The sequence below is a fragment of the Daldinia caldariorum genome (genome assembly GCF_022478825.1).
Source record: "Daldinia caldariorum strain CBS 122874 unplaced genomic scaffold F4812scaffold_2, whole genome shotgun sequence".
In the NCBI taxonomy this organism is placed as follows: domain Eukaryota; kingdom Fungi; phylum Ascomycota; class Sordariomycetes; order Xylariales; family Hypoxylaceae; genus Daldinia; species Daldinia caldariorum.
The window spans coordinates 2,060,706-2,087,400 of record NW_025953038.1 but is presented as its reverse complement, the minus strand read 5'-3'; the positions used below and the strand labels follow the sequence as shown (position 1 = coordinate 2,087,400).

The 26,695-nt window shown below is 46.5% G+C and overlaps 7 protein-coding genes and 2 non-coding genes across 9 annotated transcripts; 5 read left to right on the top strand and 4 right to left on the bottom strand.

Annotated features, from left to right (window-relative positions):
- The first annotated feature begins 69 nt into the window (after window positions 1-69).
- F4812DRAFT_185405 (alpha/beta-hydrolase) lies at window positions 70-2,585 on the top strand. The gene is made up of 3 exons (XM_047930067.1): window positions 70-615; window positions 715-1,344; window positions 1,419-2,585. The coding sequence occupies exons 1-3, from the start codon at window positions 289-291 to the stop codon at window positions 2,577-2,579; spliced, it is 2,118 nt and encodes a 705-aa protein (XP_047793923.1). The 5' UTR covers window positions 70-288; the 3' UTR covers window positions 2,580-2,585.
- Window positions 2,586-3,982: 1,397 nt separating this feature from the next.
- Window positions 3,983-5,484, bottom strand: F4812DRAFT_414748 (histone chaperone domain CHZ-domain-containing protein). The gene is made up of 3 exons (XM_047932918.1): window positions 4,981-5,484; window positions 4,889-4,898; window positions 3,983-4,815 (listed from the first exon to the last, which is right to left on the bottom strand). Exons 1-3 carry the CDS (start codon window positions 5,131-5,133, stop codon window positions 4,616-4,618), a joined length of 363 nt encoding a protein of 120 aa, XP_047793922.1. The 5' UTR covers window positions 5,134-5,484; the 3' UTR covers window positions 3,983-4,615.
- Window positions 5,485-5,694: 210 nt separating this feature from the next.
- F4812DRAFT_414743 (uncharacterized protein) lies at window positions 5,695-6,978 on the bottom strand. The gene is made up of 2 exons (XM_047932917.1): window positions 6,139-6,978; window positions 5,695-6,051 (listed from the first exon to the last, which is right to left on the bottom strand). The coding sequence occupies exons 1-2, from the start codon at window positions 6,834-6,836 to the stop codon at window positions 5,976-5,978; spliced, it is 774 nt and encodes a 257-aa protein (XP_047793921.1). The 5' UTR covers window positions 6,837-6,978; the 3' UTR covers window positions 5,695-5,975.
- F4812DRAFT_414741 (cyclin-domain-containing protein) lies at window positions 6,868-9,074 on the bottom strand. Its single transcript, XM_047932916.1, has 2 exons — window positions 7,958-9,074; window positions 6,868-7,904 (listed from the first exon to the last, which is right to left on the bottom strand). Exons 1-2 carry the CDS (start codon window positions 8,623-8,625, stop codon window positions 7,514-7,516), a joined length of 1,059 nt encoding a protein of 352 aa, XP_047793920.1. The 5' UTR covers window positions 8,626-9,074; the 3' UTR covers window positions 6,868-7,513.
- A 775-nt stretch (window positions 9,075-9,849) lies between these two features.
- Window positions 9,850-13,841, top strand: F4812DRAFT_414739 (ARM repeat-containing protein). The gene is made up of 3 exons (XM_047932915.1): window positions 9,850-10,666; window positions 10,750-12,434; window positions 12,492-13,841. The coding sequence occupies exons 1-3, from the start codon at window positions 10,387-10,389 to the stop codon at window positions 13,503-13,505; spliced, it is 2,979 nt and encodes a 992-aa protein (XP_047793919.1). The 5' UTR covers window positions 9,850-10,386; the 3' UTR covers window positions 13,506-13,841.
- A 2,779-nt stretch (window positions 13,842-16,620) lies between these two features.
- Window positions 16,621-17,863, top strand: F4812DRAFT_185330 (family A G protein-coupled receptor-like protein). The gene is made up of 3 exons (XM_047930066.1): window positions 16,621-17,226; window positions 17,286-17,434; window positions 17,509-17,863. Exons 1-3 carry the CDS (start codon window positions 16,805-16,807, stop codon window positions 17,802-17,804), a joined length of 867 nt encoding a protein of 288 aa, XP_047793918.1. The 5' UTR covers window positions 16,621-16,804; the 3' UTR covers window positions 17,805-17,863.
- Window positions 17,864-19,299: 1,436 nt separating this feature from the next.
- On the bottom strand, window positions 19,300-19,389 carry F4812DRAFT_t26. Its single transcript has one exon. It is a non-coding gene; the product is annotated as a tRNA-Phe (tRNA).
- A 609-nt stretch (window positions 19,390-19,998) lies between these two features.
- F4812DRAFT_t35 lies at window positions 19,999-20,110 on the top strand. Its single transcript has one exon. It is a non-coding gene; the product is annotated as a tRNA-Leu (tRNA).
- A 1,252-nt stretch (window positions 20,111-21,362) lies between these two features.
- Window positions 21,363-21,758, top strand: F4812DRAFT_455709 (uncharacterized protein; the record flags this gene model as incomplete). The annotated part of the gene is made up of 1 exon (XM_047936870.1): window positions 21,363-21,758. One exon carries the CDS (start codon window positions 21,363-21,365, stop codon window positions 21,756-21,758), a length of 396 nt encoding a protein of 131 aa, XP_047793917.1.
- Window positions 21,759-26,695: the final 4,937 nt, after the last annotated feature.

The following is a 26,695-nucleotide window of genomic DNA, read 5'->3' as shown; positions in this document are numbered from 1 at the left end:
CAAGAACAACCAAGACCATCGTGTGCCAGGCCACACTTACATTACTTACATATAAGGGATAAAAGGTCTGCATTTTCTGCATCGGGAATACCTATCTCTTACTGCCGTCAATCTACCAACCTAACTGCCTGTTAAGCTTTTTGACCCCTGGACGACGGAGGATTCCCCCTTGGTTTCCCAAAAGCTCCGCCTCGATATCCGCTCTCTAGTAATAGGCACAGGCGGCGCAGTTATTCCCCAAGCTGCATCCTAGAAAGAGGGTCAAGCTTCGGAAATCCGAATAGTCAAATGGCAGAGCCGAAGAAGAAAAATGTCTTTATCATTACCATAGATCCTCTCAAGCCCCCCTCTCTCCCGCCCCATGGCCAAGAAACCATGGACCAAAATTCACTCGGGGACACTGAGAGCTCCAAGACGATAATAAGTCGGGAGCCTCTAGATAGCAAGAACCCCTCGAGCACTAGGATACCACGGTGGTTACAAACTCAAACGACTAAGATTCGTACAAGCCGGACACGCCAGGCCCTCATTGCTTTCTTTTTCGTTGTCGTCGTTATCCTTCTAGCCGTTCTTCTATGGCTGGATAATAGAGGACATTTACATGAAGCATTTAAGGTGAGAAAAGGGAGACAATTCTTTATTATACATAACTTACATGATCACAATCCTATACTGCCGACCCTCTTCGTTACATGAGAACTAACAATGCGCCAGAAAACAAATCAAGTCCAACTAAAGCAAGGGACCTATCTTGGCGAGGTTGTAGCGCAAAGCCCGAACGTTCCACGTAGCATCGAAGTCTTTCGCGGAATACCCTATGCGCAGTCAACTGCTGGAAACAATCGCTTTAGACCTCCGCAGCCAATAAATGACACAACAAGCCGTAATGTCCAACGAGCTCTTACTTTTGGCCATATCTGCCCCCAAGGTAACGGTGGGAAGAACCAGGGCGAAGATTGTCTAAATCTTAATATTTTTAGACCTCATTTCAGCGATGATGCGGCGACCGCTGAAGCCGAAATGTCAAAGCTTGGTGTTGATGGTAACAAGTTGCCTGTAGTGATTTATGTTCACGGTGGTGGATTCAACGGTGGAAGTGGCCAGGAAAGAAATATGATGACGTTTGTCTCCTGGTCCGAGACACCTCTCATTGGTATAAGCTTTAACTACCGAGTTGGAGCTTTGGGCTTCCTCCCAAGCGCAGTATCGGCAAAGGAAGGCCTACTGAATATAGGGTTGAAGGACCAACAGGCTCTTTTTCAATGGGTACAAGACAACATAGCTGACGTTGGCGGCGACCCGAAGAATGTTACGATAATGGGTTTAAGTGCTGGTGCTCATTCGGTAAGTGTTCCTCCTCCTACTCTCAACGTTCTGTCTACGACCCACGGACTGATTTATACTAACATTACCTCAAGATTGGGCATCACCTAATATCGTACTCGCCTGCGAATAAGCTAACTTCAGCACCTCCACCTTTCCAAAAGGCGATTCTTGAATCTGGCGGATCAACGGCTCGTGCTACCTTCAACCCTACTCATCCGCTTCATGAACAGCAATTCAAAGAATTTCTTACAAACTGTGGATTAGAGAATACGACTGACGATAAGATTTTCGAAGAGTTGCGTGCTCTTCCTTTAGACAAGATCGTTTCTGCGTCCCACACGGTATTTGCGCATTGGAATCCGAGTATACGTTGGCCCTTCCAGCCTACCATTGACGGTCCTGGGGGAATAATACCAGACCTACCAATAAAATCTTGGGAGAAGGGGCACGTACTACGTATCCCGATCATGACGGGATATAACACAGACGAAGGCGCCGATTTCGTCCCAAGTCATGCAAGCAACTCGTCGGCATTGCGTACGCTTATGACTGCCATTGTTCCGGCTCTCAATAAGACAGATATAGAAACGCTAGACTCGCTATACCCCGATCCTAGTACCCCACGCGGGGAAAGCTTATACATTACTCGGCCACCTACCGGCTTCGGGTCACAGTTTTGGAGGTTGGATGACGGGTATGGGCATTACGCCTATATTTGTCCAGTACTACAGACAGCACATTTCGCTTCGACGGCAGCTGATGCCGGTCCCGTCTACACATATCATTATGCGGCTCGATCAAACAGTCATGGCGGTGCAGACCACGGCGACGAAGCTCCTATCATAGCACACGAGATGGACGTCATTGGCAAATATCCGGGGATCGTAACGATAGCAGACTCTATGAACGGATTTTGGACCCGGTTTGCCGTTACTGGGGATCCAAATTCCGGGCCGCGTCGGAACGATACGGTTGGGTTATCATGGCCGAAGTTTATCAGCCCGTTCGTTAACGACACCGCCACTGCCAACAACGCAGAAAACGTAGGAAAACTTGCCCTGTTCGGGCAGGGTAATGACGAACGCATGGGAGCCCGCGGGCGCCAAAACAAGGGTATCCCGGCGCAGACCGGCAACGTGACTGAGAGGTTGCTGGATGAGTGCCGCTTCTGGTGGAACAATGTGATATATAGTGAGGGCTTCGGAAACGGAAGTACGGCCTTGTCGAATGTTGTTCAAAAAACTAAGGCTTAAGGGAGGTTATTTTAAGATTGGACGAGGGCGTCGAATACTATATATATAAAAGTCCGAGCGGAGTACGGAGGAGTTCGGACACTTGCCAAAGTGTCCCGGGGAAAGAAACGGGCTGTGATACCCAGGGTTGTTTTTTGGGGGAGATTTGACGAATTGGCATGATTTAGCTGCGATGCATGAGCAACGGCGTTTGGAGGCATAGAAACGTCTTGATGAAAGGACTCTATTAAGGGTCGGCATATATATGACTATTTATATATAAACAGATCTACAACATATCAACTATTGAATTTACTCCTTATCTTGCTGATTGTGCAATTCAGTCGTTAACAAGGGTTGAGGTTGAGTATTATTGTTATGTATGTATTTTGGTATCAGGACCATCTATCTTCGCAGTAGACCAACACGCTACTTACTATAAGGCCCATGTGCCTCTTATGCGGTTGTCGACCTTTGTACGTAGCCGACGTGTTGATGGTAAAGGCTACCTAACACAGGACATTTGTAGATCCCAATCGATACCTAAGGCTAGGGTAATTGGTATAGGCTTCCGGGGCTACGCCGATATATGTGTCCTGGCGGAGTGATACACCTATTTACTATCGTGAAATGCGTCCGAACGGATGCGTACCTACTGTTAGCATAAGGAGCAGTATTGCAAGTATCTACTTGCTGATCCTGCTGATCTATAGGAAACCTGCCCGTTTAAGCACACGTAGGAGAGAGTGATTGGCGGGAATCGGTGGAGCAGGTTTGTCGTATGGATGAATAGTGTATTTATTCTGCATCGTGGCCTATCCCGCTTGTGTATACGGACCTACCTAACATATGGTGTGAAATAGGTGCCAGGTACCCAGGAGTGAGTATCTCGACAGTCGTCGCCCTTAGAGGACGGCAATATACTCATGTGTATGATTAGATACCTGTTACCTTACCTACATAAGATATGAAGCAACTACATAGCAATGGCGTGATATGTTAACAAGTTGGATTGCCATGATTATTCCGAATGATGTACAAAAATATACATAGCAAATCGGACACCATCACTATGGTGCTACCACCAACACCCTCATCATCGTCACCTACCCCAAGCCTGATCAAGATAGCCTATGAGTAACTATATATATCAAAACACACACCCGGTAGGATTATTGTTACATAGGTAAGGTAGGTAGGTACGTACCCTAGGTAAAATAAAGGAGGCTCCGTTGGGATTTGAACCCAGGAGGTCTTGATACGACGTTAGCCGAGACAAGCTAGTTATTTTTAATTCCTGACACTATTAGTAAACTCTTATTGCAACGAGGCTCATCATGCCTTTCTAATAATAAGGCTAGTAGATAGATAGATACTGGTGACTACTAGCAACGCGAAATTGAAAATCTAGCAACGTCTTCTATACTTTTCAATGCCACTGGTTAATGGCTATATAAATTAGGAATAATTCCGCACTAACTTAACCAAATATTACTAGGTACGGGGCAAGTGGATTGGTAAATTCCCTATTACTAGCTCCACGTAAGTCGTATGGTATGGTTAAGATACCTAACCCAACCAGACCACCGATATCTGTCCTGAGTTGTGGGCTACGGAGATCTAGATCTAGAACGTGGCAATATACTAACATTTTCTTGTATTCATGCGTATATTAGTGACCTGAGTTCATGCCAGGCCGCCAGTCAGGAGTAATAATCGTGGCAGATAGACCTAAGCTACAGAGCTATATTTTCCGTTCGACCATCGGCTTTTTTGGGGGAGGGACTTCTTCATTCCCTATCTGGAAACGCGTGATCGTATTTTTCTACTATCGAACGCCCGAAATCAGTAGACCCGGTAACGAAAACCGCCAAGAGACCGAAAGGGGGGCAACAACAACAAAGTAATGATGATGATGCGTTGAGGATATTTGGAGATTTAATTGACAGGCAAGCTTGCTCAAATCCAGTTGGAACTCGTCCCCTTATCCAACTAGCTGGGCGCACACAAGCGGGGCGGAAGGCGGTGTGTATGTGTGAGTGCGTGTGAGAACCAATTTAGTCCTCGTCCATCTTGTCGCCCTCGTTCTCCTCGCCCGCGGGCTCGTATTCATCCTCGTCGTCGTCGTCGTCGTCTTCGGCGGGGTTCTCCTGCGCGGCCTTGGCCCAGTCAATAACACGGCCTCGGGTACGTCGACCACCCTCTACGATGTTGCCGGGATCGATCTCGTCCAGGTTGTCCTCGGCATCGTCGTCACCTGGGTGGGATTGCGTTAGTAAGGAATGTACGGTAGACCACCGTTGCTGCTGGTCATGGAGAAGAACGCTTACCGCCCTCACCCTAGAAGAATAATGTTAGCTTTGCTCCGTAATGATATGTATGGAACTTAGTAGGGGAGAAAAATAAGATAAAATAAACATACCTCTTCCTCTTCGTCGTCATCATCGTCGTCCTCCTCCATAGTGGTGTCAGCCTGCTCCTCAGGAGCCTTGCCCTTGCCCTTAGTCTGGACAGTCTCCTCGGCCTTGGAAGCGGCCGTGTCTTCGGGGATGGTAACACCGTTGTTGCTAGCCATTGTGACTGAAGATTCGAGGAGGATTACGTATGTGTGTAGATGTGCGAGTACGAGTGGTAAGAAAAAAGAAGAAAAAGACGGGTAGGTGGGATTGAACGATGGTGTGAATCCGAAAGTCGCAAGAGAGTAAAGTAGCGCGATCGGATTTCAGATGGTGGGTTGGGAAAGGTGGAAAAAAAGTATGTAGACCGCTGAGAAAAGAAAAAGGTACCTGTGGGTTTGGTTGTTGTTTAATTGGTTGCTACTGCACGGGTTGCTGGGTTGCTGGGTTGCAAACTTTCAGCTGCTACTCCAGACCTCACTCCAGTATGGGAAGGCTAGTACATCTCGGGCAGTAATTCTTGATTATATGTTGATGCGATTGGCTGGTTGCTTTTTAGGACGTTAGGAGGTTGCAGTTTGGGACTAAGAACGTGGTTACTGCCTTGGTGACGCTACAGTACCGGACCAGTAGGTACCTTTCCTAGGAGGTACCTAACAGGACCTGCAGAATTAGGTACTTAGGTACAAAATACGGATACACAAATGTTAACAAGTCTTCCTTTTTGTTTTTGTTTTTTTCCCTTTTTACGGAGACACATATAGTAAATACCTGTCTTAGATAGATGGTTTTGATATTAATGTTATAAAGTTTATCCTACCTAAGATGGAATTGTGCTCTCCCCCCAGTGTTATTTGGGATTGGTCACAGCGAATCTAGAGGAGCTCGAGGAGGAGGCGATGGGAAGACGAACAGGACTTCTAGCATTCAAGGAGATATCCCATATAACCCGAAAATTCAGATCTCTTCAAACCCCCAATCAAACGTATGTAGCTGCTGTCTAATGCATCGTTCTAACCTATTATTTGCTCTGTTCGCCACCACCTCCGCCTCCGCTCAATGTCATCATAACCACGATACCTATCAACCACCAATACCTATAAAAAACACAAGTTAGCAAAACGGAAAGAAAATACCAATAACTGGAAACCGGGAGGAATAACATAGAAAAAAAAAATACCTACTTCTGGAAGAACGTCTTCTCCTCCGGCACCACCGTCTTCCCCTCGGGCGAGAGCACGATCGGCTTGTTGAGCTCGGGCTGCCTGCCGGGCTCGGTAACGAGCAGCATAGCGCGGGGGCCGAAGTCGCGGGTCTGCCCGGCGTCGATGCGGACGCCCTTGAGCGCGACGCCGAAGGGCTCGCCGCTACTACTGCTCTGGTCTACGGACAGGACCAGCGTCGGCGAGTACCCCTTCCCGAAGTTGTCGACCGACGCCACCGACGTCGACGACGCCCACCGCTTGCCCGCCGCGTCGTACACCCCGACGCGCACCAGCCGCGCCTCCTCCGGCAGCTCTGGCGCCTCGTACCATGCGATCGAGGCTTCGGGCGCCGCCGCCCCCGGGTTGTATCGTATCTCGGCCAGCGGCGCGGGCGCGGGCGCGGGCGAGTTTAACCCCGTTACGGGCTGGATGTATATCGCTACGGTTCGGTCGGGGGTGGTGCTAGCTGCGCTCGCCAGGGCCAGGGCCGCGAGGCCAGAGAAGACCGATGAGATCTTCATGGGCCGTGTTATGTTAGGTGATATTTCAGGTACGATGCAGCAGAAATGATGTTGTAGTGTTGGTTGGAGGGGTTTCAAGGTTGTAAGTACCTGACCTAAGCCAGGTAATTTAGGCGTTGGTCTAGAATTGTTGTTTGTTCCGTATTCGTCGGCCATTGGTTCCCCCCACTCTTTTTAAGTTCTACTAAAAAAAAAAAAAAAAAACAATCAACCCTGCTGTAAGCCTGTAGCCCTTCAGCCCTTCAGTTTCCCGATAACAGACAGTAAGGCTGATTGAGCCTCAACAATTATACATAGGTACCTGAATGCAATTTACATCGCATCCCATCGAACTATGAAGTTTGGAATTAATGCTCGCTTAACTGAATTCCGAAGTACAGAATAAAATAAAAGAAGAGTTTCGTTTTATTAGTTACCTAGGTTGGGTTAGGTAGTAAGCTGCTATATTATAGATGCAACACCATAGCATCCATACGCCACCATTGGGTTTTGATGTCCTGTTAAGCTTCTTTTACTTTCGCTATGAACATCGTAATCATTGGGGTATGTCCTAGGTTCTGCCCGACGGTACTAACATGATGCCGTCTAATAGGTATCCAAAATAACCCTTACTAACCCAACCACCGCGCTCTTGGCGTCAAATGCAACCCATGTCCCCGAAAAAGAAAAAGGAAAGAGAAAAAAAACTCCCAGGTTGAATATTCTTCGTGTAGCGTTTCGAGCAACCAACTTCACTCCCCCATAGTAGCCATCTAACCGCCCATTCCTCATATCTCACTTCGACTCATAATCTATGAGCAACCTGCCCCTTCGAACTAGTTGCATTCGTCAGATCAAGATGGTTGATCCCCTTCCAGAACATAGCCTTCACAACGCGCAACAAGGCCTTTATAATATGCTTCTAGTAATTCCGGTTTGGGGACTATCCTCCAATCCACTCGAGTTAGAAAGTCGAGCTCCAGTAGCTTTAATTCTGCTACTTTTACGCCCCCAACCCGCGCATAGAATGAATTATTCCAGAACGAATCTGATAAACCTTTGCCCGCCACCGTAGCAGCGGTAATAAGGAATCGATGTACCGTTAGAGTGTTAATAGTAAAGTCGGGATAGTCCTCGCATAGGCGGTCGATATAGGATACCATAGATAGGAGAAGAGGAGGAGTAAGCGTAGCGTGTTTTGCGAGCCGCTGCAGATAGTCTAATACTGAAATACCTGGCGCCGTCCTGGATATACAGTTAATGTCACAACTCCATCATAGAACCTACTAGTAGCGTACCTGGAATGAAACCTCGTAAGATGACCACTTTTCATGGCTAGCGAGTCATTTGTCTCGATCAGTTCCCCAAGCATGTTTGAGATTAGGACCACCATATCCTCCCTATCACACAAATCATATCTTAAGGGTAGCACCTTGGGAGGACACTCATTGGGTTTTGACCGTTTCGGGGAGCTCGGCTGGCTTGAGGCCACTACCGACGAAGACGGGTCGATCGCTATGGGATCTTGCGACTTGCGTCTCTTGTTAGGGGAATATGTCTGGGATTCGACTCTGGAAGAGCTATTCGGTGTCGAAATTGGCCCAGGGGTATTATCTGCGGAGGATTGTTGTTTGGTCTGGCTCGTCTTCGTTACCGTCGATGTCGTAGAGCTCGATATCCTCGGTCCCGATACTTGAGCAGACCGTAACGGGACCGTGGGGTCGAAGGGCTCCATAGGTGAGTACTGCGTAGCTGCATCAACTCCAACATATTGCTTCGATCTGGAGAGCGACGGAGATCGTAATGGCGTCGAAGGCGAGGTATGCGATAAAGAGTGTCTGGACTGGCGGCGCGGCAATGGTACTGTTATCTTGGGTGATTGCTGGGGAGAGCGAGACGTCGCGTAGTGAAAAGTTCTAGGTGATGCACTTGTAGCTCCTGGTATTGACGGCGACGAAGTTAACATGTTTTCCACGGCGTCATAATGTCTCAGCCGCCTCGTTTTTGCAGTCGCAGGGGTCGCAAGGGTCGCAAGGGTCGCAATTTGGGCCGCAATGGATCTGGGCGTTCATAGGCACAACTACTTGATATATCGTCGAATGGTTCGTTTTACTCGTAAGTGAATAGTTGGAGTTTTGTTTCTAGTTAGTTATATAACAATATATCCATTAGGTGATAAGCCGCCAAGGGCTGACGAGAATTGTACTTTATGTAAAAGGCGGTGGTGGGACATGCTCGAACTCATGATTGAGGGATTGAGGGTTGGTGGAAGGCCGAGAACGCACCAAGAGAAGAAGAAGGGCAAATTTCAAAGTACGACTTTGATTTGTTCGGGGCAAGAAAATACCTATGTGGAGACCCACCCACCGGGTCTCATCCAGGTTCTTACCTAAAGGTCTTTACCGTCTTCTTTACCTTAGGTTAGGTACCTAGCAGAATCGCGTCAAAAAAGATGCCCCCCCTAGCTAATACCTAATATTCCAAAACATAATCTTATTTTCATTGCTAATAACGCTTTAGCAACATAACATATTAATTTAATATATTGCAAACCTGCAGAATAATACTAAAGCTATCTTATAATAATTTTTGATATTAAATTGACCTAAAATTGACTTTTTTACATTTAATTGAAGTTGTAGTAGTATAATTGTATTTGGGTTTGGGATGGGGCATCTTTTTTGACGCCGATTCTGCCTAGGTACCTAAAAGTCTAAACTCTTTTCTATTCGATTATCAGCTAATTAGCTGCTTAAAACAGCCAAACTATTGTACCTCTAGCGGTCTAATAGCTAATGCTTATTAGGTTAGGTTAGGTTAGGTTAGGTACCTACATGAAAATATAAGTATTTATGAATAGGTATGCTACATGTATAAGGATCAGGTCTTGCTTAGATAGTTGGAAGCTAAGTATACACATGTCTTATTATCCCAGATAACTAGCACTTATACAATTCAATCACTTTTGTAGGCACTTACATACAGGTAGGTAGGTACCTAAATATATATTTATGCTGGTATCATACATATCTAGTCGGTAAAAATCCCGAGGGGGAGGGGCAGGGGCAGGGGCAGGGGCAAATACTAAGGAGGAAAATACGTGTAAGTAACACTCTGATAAGGTAACTGTTCTTTTTTGTGCCTTATTAGTTCGTAGCCTAGCCTCTAGAAAGCAAAAGTATTGCTAATTTTTAGTGATTAGCCTCGTTAGTTGTTCCAGGTCGTCCAAACTACTGCCGATTTGCCGGACATGCGGGAATAGGTGAATTACCTATTACCAACGTACCTGTTCTTCCAGTACTATTTCTTCTAGTACTATGTACCTATAGTAGACCGCCCTCCATTGCCGCTATGCCACACGTGGTGGCAGCTGGACCACCTGTCTGGACTGCCCCTTCCAAAGACCATCCATCGTCTTGTCAGTTTACATAAGCATTGTCTCATATCGAAGAGTATTTGTATTATGTAAGATTTCAAAGGTACCCATAGAATTTAAATGGAATAAACGGAGTACGTACCGTCGGCTTAGCCTCCCCGGTCCCCGTATCCTACCTATCCTTATGCATCCCGCTCATCCTTGTACACGTCCGACGTTCGCGACAACAGTCCGTCGTTGATAAATTATAATCCTGTTGCGTTTTTTTTTAAGTATCACCACAGCGCGAGCTTGATACTCGCCCTTTCTACCTTGTTCTAATAGAAGTTCAATACAAAATATTAATCATCGATGGCTCTTGATCCTCAATCGGTGTTGGCAAAGCTCAATGCAAGTGCGCCGGAACAAATCGCCGCTCTACGGTACTTGAAGAATGAGGTGATCGGTCATATCCAGAAGAAAGAGGACTGGGTTCGACACGGCGTCCTCCGTCCTATCGTTAGGGTCATAACTCCAAACACCCCCAAAGCGAGTGAAGATGCGCGGCCGCCTTTTCTGACTTTAACGACCTTCACAGACGAAGACAACGCCAAGCTACAAGCTTTACAGCTTCTTGCTAGCTTTGCGAATGGTATGTGTCTCCTAATATACCCTTTCCAAGTGATTGCTCGTATTTCCACGCAAATTTCTGAGCTGACACTACATATCCTACAGCTGGGCCAGCCTTTCTTTCGCCGCTGCACGCGGTAGATGCCTTACCAGCTGTTCTAGACAGTTCCTATCTCCAGAACGGGCATCCTCAGATTGTCCTAGCCGCCCTTCGAGTTGTACGAGATATAGCAGCAGCAGCAGCCTATGCTCCGCCGACCTCCCCGATTACCACCAAGTCCCTTGCCGAAACATTATTCGCCGAAGGTCCTCTAGATTCTCTATTCCATATCCTCTCACAAAAGAACCCAAACTTCGATAGCGAAGCCCAAATATCCATAGTTACGCATTTGATCAAGGACCTCTGCCGCGAGCAACGTCACCAGTTAGCATTACTAAACAAGGGCATCCTCGATGCACTTGCTACAAAGCTGGCGAGCTTTGTGGTTGCCCAAGGGCAAGTTCTTCCCGGGGCCGAGATCATTGCTCGCCTTGAAGGCCTAGAAGACTTCATACCAGCTCCTGCTACCCCTGCCAGTGACTTAGATGGGGTCCTAGGTGCGATTGCTTCTATCATCGGGGACTCTCGGTTCCGCGCTTGCAAATTACTTTACTCGCCTTCGATATTAGCAATATTTCCAGTTGCTAATATAGATCCGAGCAAATCTCCGATGTTACCCTTAGGACCGATGGAGCTACCTGGCGTACAGCGGCCGCCGACGAAACATATGAATTTTGAGCCTATGGATTTACTCCTTCCTCAAATTTTACCCGGATTCCCGGGCCATACTACCATCCCATCATCAGGTACGCTCCGTGAAGATTTAGGTCACAGTAGCCAATCGACATCCAAGTTTCAAAGTGCTGCAACGTCGCGAACCCCATCCGAAGACGCCTCAGCTTCCAAGGACGACGCGGAGGGTGAAAAAGCAGAAAGCTCTTTGGTGCCTTGGCTTATTCACCTGATAAGGTCACGGAGCGGAAGCGAAATGTTGATGGCTACATCTATCTTAACCTCTTTATTTAAAGCTGGGTTTTCTTACACAACGAGAGAAGCAAGTTTAGGCCTACTTGTTGTACCGGCTCTCCTAGGTATGCTCGAGGAGGTCGACGCTAAAATAAAGAATATCGACTACAATAGCTACAGCCGGGACGCTGCTTCAATGCTCAATACAGTCGAAGAGGCACCTGCTGTATTGGCCCGTCTTATCACTGATAGCGAGCCGTTACAAGCAGCAGCCTTCGAATGCAACGCAGTGAAAACAGTGTGTAAGTTACTCAAAGAGAGTTATGACGCCCCTCCTCCGCTTGCCAGGTCATGGTCCTGGGCGTTGAGTAAGAATAGCTCGGACTCGACAGGTGAAGTGCCCCCTAACTGTTGCTTGGGAGATGAGGGTCAGCACCGCTTTCTAGTCCATCGAGTCAAGCTGAGGGAGAATGCGCTAAAAGCTATTGGGGCGTTGGCAACTTTTAAGGACGAGTATCGAAAGGCGATTATTGAGCATGAAGTGGTTCACCATATTGTCGATTCCCTAACACCGACCCCCGACAATCCGGTTTCGGTTGTCCTAGCAGCTTGTTATGCCGTCCGTATACTCTCACGTTCGGTAAATATTCTTCGCACGGCTTTAGTCGATCACGAGGTATCCACGCCTTTACTGCAACTCCTTCGGCATGATGATGTTGAGGTGCGGGTTGCTGCCGCAGCATTGGCTTGCAACCTCGTTACGGATTTCAGCCCAATGAGAGAGGTAGGTACCATTATCCCCAATAAATATATTCAGTCAATATTAATCACAATATCACAGTCCCTCGTTGAAGCTGGAATTTTACCGGCATTATGTAGACATGCTCATTCGCATAATGCAACTTTACGTTTGAATGCTCTCTGGGCGCTCAAGCATCTAGTGCATGCATCAAGTATCGACCTCAAGAAGAGATGTGTGGAAGAACTCGGATCCGGATGGTTAGTCCGACTGATATGCGACGATACTGAAGACGAGGCGCTTTACTCGGCGAAGACGCGGAGTGATAGGGAAGCAGCTCAAAATACACTAAATGGCATGGATGAAGATATAGATATGGGCATGGCTGACGACCAGTCCCGCGCCTGGCTTTCAACATCCTTCTATAAGTCGCCCTCAAGCCTAGCTCATACGGATATCCGCATATTGCGGGACGCAGAAGAGCAATTAGAAATACTTCGGGAGAATGATTTAAATCCCGTTTACAGAGCTAGAAAGGACGACTTGTTGATTCAGGAGCAGGGTCTTGATTTTATTCGAAATCTCATCGGTGGAGCTCTTTCGGGCAGTAGTACAGACTCGCTGAACGACACAACGGAGATGATCGACTTCTTATTTAACACTTTGGGGCAAGACCGTTTATTCGAGATTCTTGCCTCTAAGCTACGAACTAAGGTTTTCCACCCATTCGGCCGGCGAGACGGTACAGGTAACGAAACACGGATCGCACCTCCCAAGCCCAAAATTATCGTAGCAGTCATCTACATATTGGTTCACATCGCAGCCAGCATACCTCGCCACCGGCAGTTAGTAGTGTCTCAGACTGAATTGCTAAAGCAACTACAGAAGCTATTCAATAGTCAAGACAAAGAAGTGCGAGTTGCGCTATGCCACCTCATTAATAACTTGACGTGGCAGGACAACGCCAGCGATGGCCCCGGATGTTCTCAGCGGGCACAGGAGTTAAAGAATTTGGGATTCCTGACAAAACTCGAGTCTCTCAAGGAGGGTGACGGCGATCTCGACGTTCGCGAACGAGCAAAGACTGCTTTGTGGCAGATGAAACCGGCATATTAAGTCACAAGAGATGGGTTTGTTTTCTACAGAATATTGCTTTTCATGTAGCAACGGCGTTTATCGAGCCTACCTAACAATGTGCGAAGACTTGTATAAGAATGAGAGGCAGGCACACCGGTTCTCTCAGCGGACGCGATGAAGGAATTACGTTCGGAAGGTATCACCAGTCTGCTTTAGGTGGGTTTTACGATATGTACGGGGCGGGAGTGCAGGATTCTGTTGTATGCAAAGGTTTTTTTTTTTTTTCCTTTTTTTCTTCGGGGAAAAGGCGTGCTGGCGTTTTAAGGGGAGAAATATCTGTATATAACATACATACCCCTTTTTAACAGTGGAAAGATGTTAATTTTAGTCATGACGCGTTGTACTTTACATTTTTACCGACTATGTGATATTTAATCTAGCTCCCGCCCGGCTTCAGTGTGCCGTTGTCGACATTCAATATAGCCTGCGTGCGATCCGGTAGTAAAAGGCGCAAACACCACCTATCCGCCCGCCTCCCTTGGCATTTCGCTGCTACCCGCCCGTTCTGTGAGCGCGGGCAGACGAGGAGGGTGTTACGCTGCATCTGCTCAAGGGGTGCCGGACCATGTCCGCGGGGCGGAGAAATTCTCTTACCTAAAGGGCAAGGCATACGAGCCAATGATCGGAGCGGCGTGGGTAGTACAATTGGTGTGTCTTTTCTTGCTGCCGGGTTGTGAGAAGTTTCTTGGGTGGTACCTACCTACCTATCTCATACATGATGATGATGGTGCTGGGCCTATATGATACCATACGGTAGCAATGATTCAACAAAACCCGGCCTTTACGTTTTTTTTCCCCACGGGCTACGGGCGAGTGTAGTGAAAGAGCGTGGTTGTACGTAAATTATCTAAGGTGGTAAGTAGTAGTAAACATACCTAATGTAATGCAGAACATGTTAAGGGGGAGGGGGAGCCCGATCGAACGAGACGATGGGGAAGTAAGAATACGCAAGAATACGCGAGGTTGATAATTGATGTTCTTTCCGAGTTACATCAAAATGGACCTTTTGCATGGCAACCCGCCTGGGTGGCTCGCATACATAGTATAGACGTGGAGTCGGTCTCGAAGAAACGGGATACATGTATGTAAGGTATGAAGGTGTTATTGACATTTATTAAGCAACCATTCGATCTCGTAATCAAGATGCGATTATTACCACTAAGAACATGGCACGCATAACTACCCAGCTACCTAAGGTACGTACTGACATATATATAGGTTATATGTAATGTAAGAAAAGTCCGGGTCGTTCGGCAGTCGCCGACTAGTTAGTCCCGATGACCTAACGTAAAACGAAGGACCTCGGGAACGCTTAGGACCGCTTAGTTAAACAAAAACAAGCTTGTTATTCCATCATCTTCCGCCGGCTATTACCCAAACCTATCAACATAAACCACCCGGCAGGAAACAAGAAATAAGCAACGAAGGGAGCAAAAAAAAAAAAAAAAAAAAGGACTCGCCCTGGTGGTCCCCCGGTGGCGTGACAACCTGCACAGTTGATCGCCATCTGAGACTGGCCTAGCGTTGCATCTCGATCCATAGTGCCCATGTGGCATGAATTGTCATGGTTGCGTTTTCCGTGAAAGCCGGGGGTGGCTTTGAGAAAAAGCTGCAGGTAATTGAGGCTCTCAATGGTCCAAAACTATTTTTCACGTCCCGCCTCGAATTTTCGGGGGCCGGTAGCAATGAGGGTTGACGAACCAGAGCTCATATCAACTCCAGCAACCGTCTTGGCTAAGGGCATCGGTAATCGGTAATCGAAATATTGAGAGAACTACTCCAACGCCAATCAATACATTCATTCATTACCTTGTCACTTCTCATCATCTATAGGACATGTAGGTTACTCACTTACTCGTTCACCGAAAGCCAACCGGTACTAAGGACTAGGGAGAGAGGTGGGTAACGAGATAATATAATCAAAATCTCTCTCTTTTTTTAATATCTATCTTATACAACAGAAAATGCATTTCATTACAATCACGTCACGTCACGTCAAGTCGACGCCACTATGCACTTTTGCCCAGTCCATAGTATAGACTCGACCTCCCCGGCCTTCGTTGGAGGTGCGGAGCCCAAGCCTAGCGATCAAAGAGCTTTTTTTTTCGCAGCCCTGCAAGCTCCGGTATTGATTCGATGATGCTAGCTCTATTTGGTCCTACCCATTTCCCTTTTTAGGCCGAACGTGGTCGAGCATTCTGTGGGGACCTATCGCCATTTTCGATGGCACATCTTGTGGTTTAGCTCATCCGATGCTGCCGTAAAAGCTCATCCTACTGCCCTCCCGTCAGCCAAAGGACACAACCAAAGGACATGGCCGTTGACATCTCACTGCCATTACCGAGCATTCCTCGCGTTTGGATGATCAGTGATCATATCCGGGCGTTAGTTACGCTCTCGTGACCCTTTCCTGCGATGGCATAATCTTTTTCACCTGGGTGTTTTCAACGCCAATTTGTAAGATGATCTAGGCACGTCTCTTCTTGGCCTCGCTATGAGTTAGGTCTCCTAGCTACTATGTAGATAAACCATTACAAATACAGACAAGCATTGGAACCGGCGGAGGCTAACGAACGGTAAAGCTTGTCATGTTCTCGTGGTATTGGTTTTTCGGGTCCCGTGGGTTTTCTCCACTTCAGGGCTGAAGCATTGTCAACCGCATTGGCTCAAGAACCATGCATCACAAAGACGACTTTATTGCAGATAGACTTCTTTCTTCTTTAGTGTTTCCTACTACCGCTCGTTCCATCGGCCTCTGCTCTTGGCTCCGAGTATGTAAACCTCCGTGTGGGTAACGATGTATTCCAGCCCAGCCCATGCCACAAACGCATCACTATGACCCGTCTTGATCCGTCGCCCGCACCCTTCCGGCTTTTGTGGAAGATTCCATATGCACAAATTTACGATCATATGATCATATAGACGGAATATCTCGTGCGGATCTCGGCTTTAGCCTTTTTTTGCTTCACTCTGAGATTATTGACTCATCACCAATTATTGGTCTTCGGCCTTCGCGATGATGCAACTCTACTACAGCTTTCCATCTTTCTATCTTAGATGCTCTTGCAGGGGAGGCTCGACAGCTATATTATGAGCCTCGCCCCCCCTCGTCTTATGACTCGCCTGCTCCAGCTGCACAGCGAATTATAGCAATTACAGTGATCCAAAGACTATATCAGATATTTCAACTGTCACTTCGGCAGTGAAGAATCTTCCGATACTTACCCGGCTTGCCTGGTTTATATTAACATAAATCAAATTAATAACAGACCATCGACATGGCTATCATATTCCGACGTGTGAACGAGGCTCTCGATATCAACACTCCAGCTGGTGATGAGGAGTTGAGTGTGAACGGTAGCGACTGGTTATGGGCAGCGACAGCTATCTACCTTGTATCATTCATTATCTTATACGCCACTAGCTTCGTAGCTCGGTCTGGCGAGAAGATCTTCCACTATCTCTTCACCATCGCCCTCCTGGTCGGTTCCATCTCCTACTATGCCATCGCTTCTGATCTCGCCTACGTGGTTATCCCGGTTGTCAACCACAGGCCTGGAGACCCATGGACGCGACAAATCTTTTGGGCCGAATATGTGAACTGGGTCGTTAGCTTCCCCGTCGTCACCATTGCCCTTGGCCTCCTGAGCGGTGTCTCTTGGGCCACGATCCTTTACAACGTCGCATTAGCATGGACTTGGTAAGTAAAATGCATGATATCGACACAAGTCTTCAACAAGATGTGCTAACTAAAAATAGGGTCGTCTCTTACCTTGTCGCCGCCTTCACGGCATCCAACTACAAATGGGGTTTCTACGCCTTCGGAACTGTCGCATGGCTGCTTCTCGCATTCAGCACCCTATTCCACGGCACAACTTCCGCCAGGCGCGTCAACGTTGCCGGTGACCGTAAGTACCATCCCAAACTGTTCATCGCCAGCTTGATAAGATGAGCGGTAAGCTAACTCCATCTGATATCGTAGACTCCCTCCTTGCAGGATGGGTCAACTTCCTCTGGCTCCTATACCCGATCGCCTGGGGTCTGTCCGACGGTGGTAACCGCATTGGTGTAACTCCCGCATACATCTTCTTCGGTCTTCTGGATGTCTTGCTAGTCCCTGTCCTCTCCTTCGCCTTCGTCATCCTCTCCCGAAAGTGGGACTACAACACGCTTAACCTCGCCTTCACCCGATACGGCCGTGTCCACCAAGGCGGCGAATTCCCCGAGAAGACTACCACCGCTCCGACGGCCCCTGTCGTCGGCGAACAGGCCGCCTAAAGAAAAGAAAGAAAGAAAAAGGAGTACTTATCGGCATGTATTGGGCGCTCTTGCCTAGCGTTGAACGTTCGCTTGCAGGTCTCCCACAAGTAGCCCGGTACTACATGCAAATCCGCTCTTAGAAACCTTCCGCACCTAACCTCGTTTTTGGTGTCAAAAACCATTGGTAGGCTGGGCCTGTCACTCTTTTTATTTGCCTTACGACTTTGTGATGACCAGCAGCAACGATCGTCACGAACTTATAACGAAACGACCCTGGATGAATTAGGATTTTGCGGGGATCGGTTTGCGAGATCATTACTATATATATACCCCTTCGCTCGTTTTAGGAAAGATGGATCGGAGAAATTATACCCTTCGTAGTAATAGGTGTGTAGGTGTTAAAAGGGGTAAGGGGAAGGGAGAGATGGTGGGTTTCAAGTGGTAGGTTATTAATGCTTAATGGTAGTGTAGAGAAATGATAAATACCCCCTTTCACTGTTCGGTATACAATTGGTTAGTTGTTGCTATATAAGTGAAGGGATTCCTGGCTGGATGGGTTTAATTCATGATGTCTACCTAGGTATTCTTAAGACCGCGACGTAGATGGGATTTGAAATATTCTCACGATACATAAGGTAGATAAAACAAGGACTGCGAACTTCCACACCGCAGGCGCACGCCTGTGTCCGTTATATCAGGTATCCACTAGGCCAACATAAAACTGGTATATTTGAAGTATATTAAAATGATAGGGTAGATACATGTTCAGAAGTCATCGAATGGTTCCTGCACAGTTTACATGTCTTGTTTGATGTTACGCTTACAGCTAGATACTAGGTATCTATGTCTGTTATTAAAATTTGCCCGGCAATCCGAAGATATCTAGGTAGGTATATAGACGATGATAGCTTGCTTTCTAACACGGTAGCCACATCGAGATATAATTATTTATATACATGGTCTACCTCCCTCCCATATCTTTTCTATGGCACCATCCTCCCATGAATATGATGAATGCACAAACAGTCTAGACAGCTTAGGAGGGGGAGTCTCACAGCAACTAAGAAAGACGGATATATACGATATGATGGATGATATACAGCAGAACTCGGGTTTCTGTGGCATGTCACCATGCATCCTAGTGCCTCGTAGTTGATATGTATTGTCGCAGTTCATGGCAGGCAATGCTACTACATACGCACTTCCTTCCCATAGCCCAGGCGATGATATAAGATCGGGGGCGATCAATGTCCATTAATCTCCGAGTACTAACTAAACTACTACTATATAAAAATTTGACATGTATTATGATTCTTACTTCACTAGTTATTTTTTGCCCCTCTATAATTGACTCATGCAGCGTTGAGCTTCCGTACGTCAGGAAGCTTTACTCTATTATACAAACACGTAAGAGGAGTTCAACAACCATTGCGCAGGAAGTAAAAGAGGAGGGGAAAAAAAAAGAAACCTGCTTCTCTAGGACGAAGACAGGAAAAAGAAAAAACAAAAAAGATGCGGTGAGTGTGGATCGAACACACGACCTTCAGATGTGAGAATGAAGTTGTACTTCAGTCTGACGCTCTCCCAGCTGAGCTATCCCCGCTGATTCGTGATGATTAGACTTGTAAATAGTTAATATATTGTGGTTGTGTGGTGATGCGGCATTTAGGGCTAGTTTATTTAGACTTTAGCGGGATGTAGGAGTGGTACCTAGCGGGGTTGGTGGAGGACAGCTTATATGGTGTAAGTGTATAGTTATCAAAAATTGAGACCCTTTACTTTGATGGTGCTTGGGTAATTTATTGCTATCAAGTCTAATGCCAGGCCTGGGTATATATTACCTATCTGCTAAGTTTTAGAAGAAATCTTAAGGGATTGAGTAGGTATTAACCTAGACCGATATTTTTATGCGCATGGTCTTACCATCTCGAGTTTCAATATACTATCTGGTCAGTCTAATTGTGCATTGCGTAACGTGTTTTGTATTCAATTCTAGAATCGAAGACGGGGCCAAGGAAATAGATTATGTCAGTCAGTACCTAGGTACATACTATTAGATAACATAGTACCTGTCGGACTCATGCCGGCATTGCCCCACCGTACATCCATCTAGACCCACACAAAGAAAAAAAGGAAAGCTAAAATATAAGCGCAATGTTCAAACCGAAATCTCAACCGAGGCACCAAGCTTCCTTGCAACTTTCCAAGAAATGGTAAGATGGCCGAGCGGTCTATGGCGGTAGATTCAAGAGTTCATCTCTTCTCTCATTCCAATGAGTCTCCTACTCCCGAAAGGGGCCGGGGTTCGAATCCCCGTCTTATCAAGGAATTTGCAACTTATCTTTTTTGCTTTTTTTTTCTTCCCTTCCCTTGCTTCAGTTAATAATAATAATAATAATAATAATATCGAAGTCAGCTTGTATTTATTCATTTATTTATTTATTTCTAACATTTCATCGATGCAATCAAACATTCTTCTGTACTAACATATTTCGCCTTTCTTTTTTTTACTTTTTTTTTCTACTACGCAATACCGGGTATTGTCGGCACATTCCGACGATGTAATTAGTTTTTTCTCTTCTGCCCTTTGCAATCTCATATGAACTCACCAACTCAACTCGCTGTCCCTTCTATGTAAACAATTGCATGCTCCACAGATCAAATACGGCGAAGTATACTATCAAATTAGTAAGTAGTTTTGGTGTAGTATTCAACGAGAGCCAATATAGGTGTATTCTGAATAGGGTTTAGCAGTAACATACATCATCTCTCTCTGTTAGAGCTGCATACACGATGTAATTCACAAACCTCTGTGTCCACTACCAGATACAAATTCTAAGCAAGTCATCTTATTCGTATACCACTCGTTCAGATCATCTATAACAGCAGGCTCTTATTGCATTAGGTACATAAACTATGACTCGAAACAAATGCTCTCCTACCTATATTGTATCACCCATCTCAAGATACGAGAAGCAAGGATATAATAGAGTTCTAAATCACATAGATAAGAGAATCATCGACAACCATACCACGCAGAGGATGCCTTGATTTCGAAAGAAACGAGCAAAAACAAAAGCATTCATCGTGCCGTAGGTTTTAAACTCGCCCTCTAGGTATTTTTGCCCAATTCCCAAGTTCAGGTGCTTGCTCGCATGTCTTGGTACCCGATTAACTTTTTCCGTAACCTGTTTTCTCCCCTCGTATCCGCCGTGATCGACAACCTGCCGAGGAGGGCTTACTGGGGAAACAAATACGAAGTAGCTGGCAAAAATATGATGATCCTATGAAACGTCTCTGCTTCTTTGCTACGCGTAAAATGGGTTCTCTCTGGTTTATGAAAATAAGAGAGAGATGACACGGTCAAAAATGCAGTTTTCTTCTACCTACTCAATGTATTTGTATATTTATTTCTTATCTTGGATGATCTTTCGATTCTGCGCTCTGCGTCGGATGGGTATTCATGCCTTAGTATTCGGCCTGGCGTCTTGAAGGCTAGACGCGAACATCTACCTACCCACCTCCCTAAATCCTCCCTCTCAGCGGGGCGGCGAGCTCGTAAGCCATCCCGCAGATATGGCATCTTTTGTATCTAGCATCCGTCCCGTCGTCTTTCTCTACGCGGCGTCATGCCTCGCGCAACACCTAGACGACGACGACGACGATGACAATGACACCCCCGTCCCGGGAGTTTTCCCGCGAGCCTTCGTCGTCGCCATGGCGGTGGCCATCGTCGGCGTCGTGCTGCTGCTCGCGCTAGTCTGCGCTCTGGCCCACTCCTGGCAGCACATCCTCGGCCGGCGCGGGCGGGTGACGTCCCTCGGGGCTGCCCGAGCGCTGGCTCGACCCGGCTTTCGAGTGGCCGTACCAGCTTCCGCACCAGCTGCGCCCGCTATCAAGGAGCAGCTACAACAACGGCAATCACTACTACTACTACAGGCGGTCGAGGAGGAAGAGGAAGAACAAGAATAAGAACAAGAGCAAGAGCAAGAAGAACCGGCGGAGCGGCTGCGGGATAGGATAAAGATGAGGGATGGCCGATTCGGGATGGGCATGGGGATGGGGTGCTGATGATAAGGGGCGGGCGGTGGGTCTAGGATTAAAAGCTGAGAGGGCGGATTTGATCGTGAGAGCGGGACTACCGTAATTATCATGAGCTGGCAAGGGAAAGACAGGAGTCATGGGTCTCCCCGGGACGCGGATGTGAAGCACCGAAATTTCCGGATACGCACATTTCTCGGTAGGCCGCCCACCCCCCCACGACGCTCGTTGGTGGCTTTGGAAGGGAGTCTGATACCTATTACCTATTACCTATTGCCTCCCGCCGTGGCAAGTGAGTGGGTTGGTCACTTTCCATTTCTGGCCCGGTGCATTATAAAATGGGCTCGTTGATGCCCGGTCCTGTTTGCTTTGGGTCGGCGTTTGTTAGTCAGTCACTTTGTGGACATTATTTAGACATGGCTGCTCGAGTCCAATGTTGAAGAGCGTTGTTTGATCATCATGATGATCAGTGTGACAAACTTGGTTTCGGCTACTGAGGAAGCTGTGTAACTTGACTGACGCAGATAACCGGGGGCGTCGACCTTTGGTTGGAGTTGAAAAGCAATTTCTCCCTTTTGCTTCTGCTTCTTTTGCTGAGTGCTTGGATTGGGTAGGCACGCCTTAGCTTGAAGGGAGCGGGTTGCTCTGTTTGAGAGCAATGTTCGTGATAGCTCACCTTCAGAGTATATTACTTACTACTCTTTGGATTAAACGATGTTGACAACATTTGAATTGTGTAATTTCCGTATAAATGGAGTCGATCTAGTGTAACCCGTCGTGCCGCATCTCGGACTTCAGACGGAGTCGTGTGGACACAGAATTGGTGCTGAGAATGCCGCCACCAATGCCGGCTTCGGTAACCATCATCTGTTCTATCGCCTGTCTACAAAAAGCGGGATACACCACAGTGAATTCTTAGCCTAATCTCAAGCATCGCTGAGGGATCGGAGATCAATTTCATTGTCACCTGTTCATGCGGTGGCGTAATATTAACCAGAACATGGCTTTCCTCAAGTAAATGGCTATTGGAACGACCTTCCATCGCCGAGTAAGACAACTAAGACAGACAGACAGACAGCTGATGATCTTCTAATCAGCAATGCAGTGCTCTACTACTACCTGTTCTCTCTACAGAAAGTTGCAAACAAGGCTATTACACTGCAGGCAAGAAAGAAACTTACTAGTGACGATTGTTATTTCGCTTGTATTCCTTAATAGAAAATCCTTATGTAGGCAGCCGGTGTAGGTTACACGTAGCTCGGAGCCATACTACTGAAGTCGAATATATGCGTATTTACAAACGTTCTCGTACTTGGTATGGCTCTTTTACTGTTTGATACTCTGCTCTAGCTATTTGATAGCAGTTGGGGTGAAATAATTTGAGTTGCCTCTTGGAATTCACCATCATTGATCTTCCAGTCGATACCCTGACAGAGAGGCTTGCGAGTAGAGATTTGCTAGGTGTATTAGTCTGTGGTCAATAACACGATATTAGGTAGTTGTGAGCGCAGGGAGCATATTATCTAGACACCGTCGGCAACTCGAAAATAGAAAGTTCTGATGATATCGTTACGGAGTGACTCGTAATATTTCAGGTGATATTCTAGACCGCTCTACCGACTTACAATGGGATTTTGCTAGTGATGACTTGTCATCAATGACGGCTGGAGATCGTGTCAATAACCGCGTCATAAAGCTATTCGACACGTATGTGGTAGGCGACCCCGCGGTTGGCTACTTTCTTGGCTACGCGCGCGCAAGAGTGAGGAAAGTGTAAACGGCGCAGCGATATTTACGCGTGGGCTAGAACGACCTGATGAATACCTAACCTAATGTCTGGATATAACCTAACCTAGTTTTCCTAGCGGTGGCGGGTTTAGACATACGGAAACTCAGCTTAGATGCAAGTACGTCTGAACGTTGGTGGGCTTGCTTTGCTAAAGTAGTTGTCTTGTTTGTCCCAGTGATCCAAGAACAACTAGTTGCTGCTTACCGACAGATAAGAAAAGCCCTTGTAAACGTGATGTGTTTTTCTGGGGAACCGGTGCCGTTAGCTCGGGTTTGCTTTACGTACGGGCAGGCTATGTTTTTACACATTGGTAATAAAAAAACAATGGGCCATGAAGAACATTATGTACGTCTCTCACCTACTTAGGGGCCGGCTCCTGTCGAGTCAATAGTATTACCAGAACAAAGGACCGACAGGGTTTCGGCCGTATTAGCGCTGTGCAATGACTTATATATGACCTATCACGATGTTAGACGTAGCCTGAGACGAGCCACTCTGATGAGCTGGGACTTTAGTCGCCCCGAACTTGAGAGTCGCTACCCCGACTTTGACAGAGTTAACCTTAACTGCCTTAGATATGTGGCCATATGTGGCCACATGTGGCATGTGTAAGTAGTGAAGGGGCTGGTAACAGAACCGCACGTCATCTTATCTTTGATGTCAGGTAGGTTATATGACACCGAGTTTACTTCTAGGTGCCGCTTGTCAAAATGACAACGTGGACGTGCGGGCTTGGGGGGGATATCAACCTCGTAGAACTCCCATGTTAGGATATATCTTGGTTAGCTTCGCGTAGGGTAAGACTCGATTCCAACGCCCGTGGAAATCCTAAAAATTCTTGACTCCATATCTGCAGATGTGTACATAGTACCTACCTAGGTAGGTAGCTAAGGTAGATACGTACCGCATGGGCCAATTGACGTATCAGATGATGTAGGTCCACTCAGTCCTCGTTTCTGATTATCGGGTTTAAAGCACGTTTGCGCCGATGGGTGATGGGGGGGGGGTCTTTGGTGGACGATGATGATTGGTATCCCACGTGTTTGGATCCGTAAGGTATTGTAAATACTGTAAGATGCCTAATCACCGAAAGTGAAATATCCAATCCACGATTATATGTATATGTAGTAGGTATGTACCGTTGTCTGACGAAGTTATGAATGGAACCAGATTTTGCTTTAGGTGGAAACATTGTGAATTGACATCTTGTCATTTGCTACTTAAGGTATGAATGGGAAAAGGATGGGGAAAAGTTATGATCTCGGTAACAACTCCGAAGTTTCGAAAGGCGCAGCACGTCTGAAGCAGGAACGACTTTTAAGCCTTCTTTGGCACCATCATTCGTTGTTTCTTAGGGACAAGCCACTTAAAATAACCCTAGACGGCATTCAACCTTAGCTCGGGTAAGTACGGGTAAGTACTATCCGAAGCAAACTGTTCCCTACCGCAGGTGGCACTCCCAACCTTACTAAGGAATTAGCGCGGAAATCTCCACACTGTGATAGTTGCTTAATAGATTAGGTATCTCTAGGATTGCCTAGGTACTCGACATTAGGTACTCAACTCTGCTTTATTAGAAACTTCCAATGACAGATATAGATGCAGATACAGATACAGATATACGAGAGGTAGTCAATGTAAATATAGTAAAGTCCATATTTCGGTGAAAAGACAAGAAACTTTGCATTCTACCCGCAATGCATCCAAAGCCATGTGGTAATGTCCTTGATTTCATGCATGATACCCAGCTATATTACATCTAATATATCCCTTGAGATCCACGACACTGGAAAAGCAGTAGCTAAAACAAAAAGGGAATAGGTGCCATTTAAGTAATGTATCTGCTGTTGAGGTGGGCATATACGAAATTAGTCGCGTACAAGAATAAACGTATGTTGGTTCCAACTAACATTGGTTCTAGCGTTGATCGCAACATTGAAGGTTCTGACGGGACTTCAATGACATAACTAGACGTACTTGATAAGTCGAATATACCTAGGTACATCTAGGTAGGTATCTTCAAACGAGCATAAAGAGACTCGCTAAAAGCTACCTAGATATTAATGGTATTGATGGTTAATCGAAATTGAGTTGTAATAAAATGATGTCTTATTAATAAACGCCTTTTTTTTTTTTCGTTCGATGTACCTAAATGTACTGCCGCGTCAAAGGCGTGTGGCTTACCTTGGCATTTTCTTTTTTTTTTCTCCCCTTTTACTCGAACAAATACACGTAAGCAAACATTTTTAGAGACCAAACTTGAACTTCCCTTAGAGAAAAACGAGCAAAACGAGTAAAATGCGAAATATACGTTGTACAATGCCGCTATTCATTAGCGTACGGGAATACTTACTATATTTAACATCACCTAAAGGTCTAATCTGCTCTTTAGTACTCCACGGAAGTAAGTACTGCAAATGTCGGCTCTACCCGCGGTTGCGGGAATGGAGGGGGGTTAGGGAGGACTAGGTCCCTTTTTTGGCGCTTCTTCGAAGTGGACGAAAATTTTTCTAAGACATGGCATCTCTTAAAACGCGAACGGTTCAGAAATACTTCAGATGAAGAATATCCTGGCTCGTGGTAGATCCGCTGGCTGGGTTGCTGCGGCGCTGGGAACCCTCCACCGGTTTATACACTGCATCGCCGCGAAACCTGCACGGGTTCTGCACGTCTATGTAAGTCTATATTATACATACCTAGTATGTAAGAAAGCGACATGTAATTTTTACACAGTATTGGAAAAGTCTATCCTTGCACGGTCTCCGGTCCAAGGAGACGGGACTGGTATTTTAGCGTGAGATTTCATGGACTTCATTGAATAAGCCCATTCGGGGATTTGCTCCCGGATTGAAATTGAGTGGATGACCTTCCATTCTTACTACCTAACCTCAGGTGGGTATGTACCTAATACAAGCCGCTTGGTCGAAATGTTCCAGATACCCTTGTCCTTGGAACTCCTAGGACTTGCTGCTGCTAGGTAGTGTACCTAATGTAACCTGCCCGACCTGCTGAATGGTTCCCCACCTCTTCCCAGAGAGGGACAAGCGATGGAAAGTTAGTGGACGTGCTAGTGGGTACA

Bases quoted from the DNA above. Each gene is read 5' to 3' on its own strand.
- F4812DRAFT_185405 (XM_047930067.1), top strand. From the start codon at position 289: ATGGCAGAGCCGAAGAAGAAAAATGTCTTTATCATTACCATAGATCCT. The intron at 616-714 runs GTGAGAAAAGGG...ACAATGCGCCAG, and splicing joins ATTTACATGAAGCATTTAAG to AAAACAAATCAAGTCCAACT. The intron at 1,345-1,418 runs GTAAGTGTTCCT...CATTACCTCAAG, and splicing joins TAAGTGCTGGTGCTCATTCG to ATTGGGCATCACCTAATATC.
- F4812DRAFT_185330 (XM_047930066.1), top strand. From the start codon at position 16,805: ATGGCTATCATATTCCGACGTGTGAACGAGGCTCTCGATATCAACACT. The intron at 17,227-17,285 runs GTAAGTAAAATG...AACTAAAAATAG, and splicing joins GTCGCATTAGCATGGACTTG to GGTCGTCTCTTACCTTGTCG. The intron at 17,435-17,508 runs GTAAGTACCATC...CTGATATCGTAG, and splicing joins CGTCAACGTTGCCGGTGACC to ACTCCCTCCTTGCAGGATGG.
- F4812DRAFT_414741 (XM_047932916.1), bottom strand. From the start codon at position 8,625: ATGTTAACTTCGTCGCCGTCAATACCAGGAGCTACAAGTGCATCACCT. The intron at 7,905-7,957 runs GTACGCTACTAG...CTGTATATCCAG, and splicing joins CTTACGAGGTTTCATTCCAG to GACGGCGCCAGGTATTTCAG.
- F4812DRAFT_414748 (XM_047932918.1), bottom strand. From the start codon at position 5,133: ATGGCTAGCAACAACGGTGTTACCATCCCCGAAGACACGGCCGCTTCC.
- F4812DRAFT_414743 (XM_047932917.1), bottom strand. From the start codon at position 6,836: ATGGCCGACGAATACGGAACAAACAACAATTCTAGACCAACGCCTAAA. The intron at 6,052-6,138 runs GTAGGTATTTTT...TGTTTTTTATAG, and splicing joins GAGAAGACGTTCTTCCAGAA to GTATTGGTGGTTGATAGGTA.
- F4812DRAFT_414739 (XM_047932915.1), top strand. From the start codon at position 10,387: ATGGCTCTTGATCCTCAATCGGTGTTGGCAAAGCTCAATGCAAGTGCG. The intron at 10,667-10,749 runs GTATGTGTCTCC...CATATCCTACAG, and splicing joins TCTTGCTAGCTTTGCGAATG to CTGGGCCAGCCTTTCTTTCG. The intron at 12,435-12,491 runs GTAGGTACCATT...ACAATATCACAG, and splicing joins ATTTCAGCCCAATGAGAGAG to TCCCTCGTTGAAGCTGGAAT.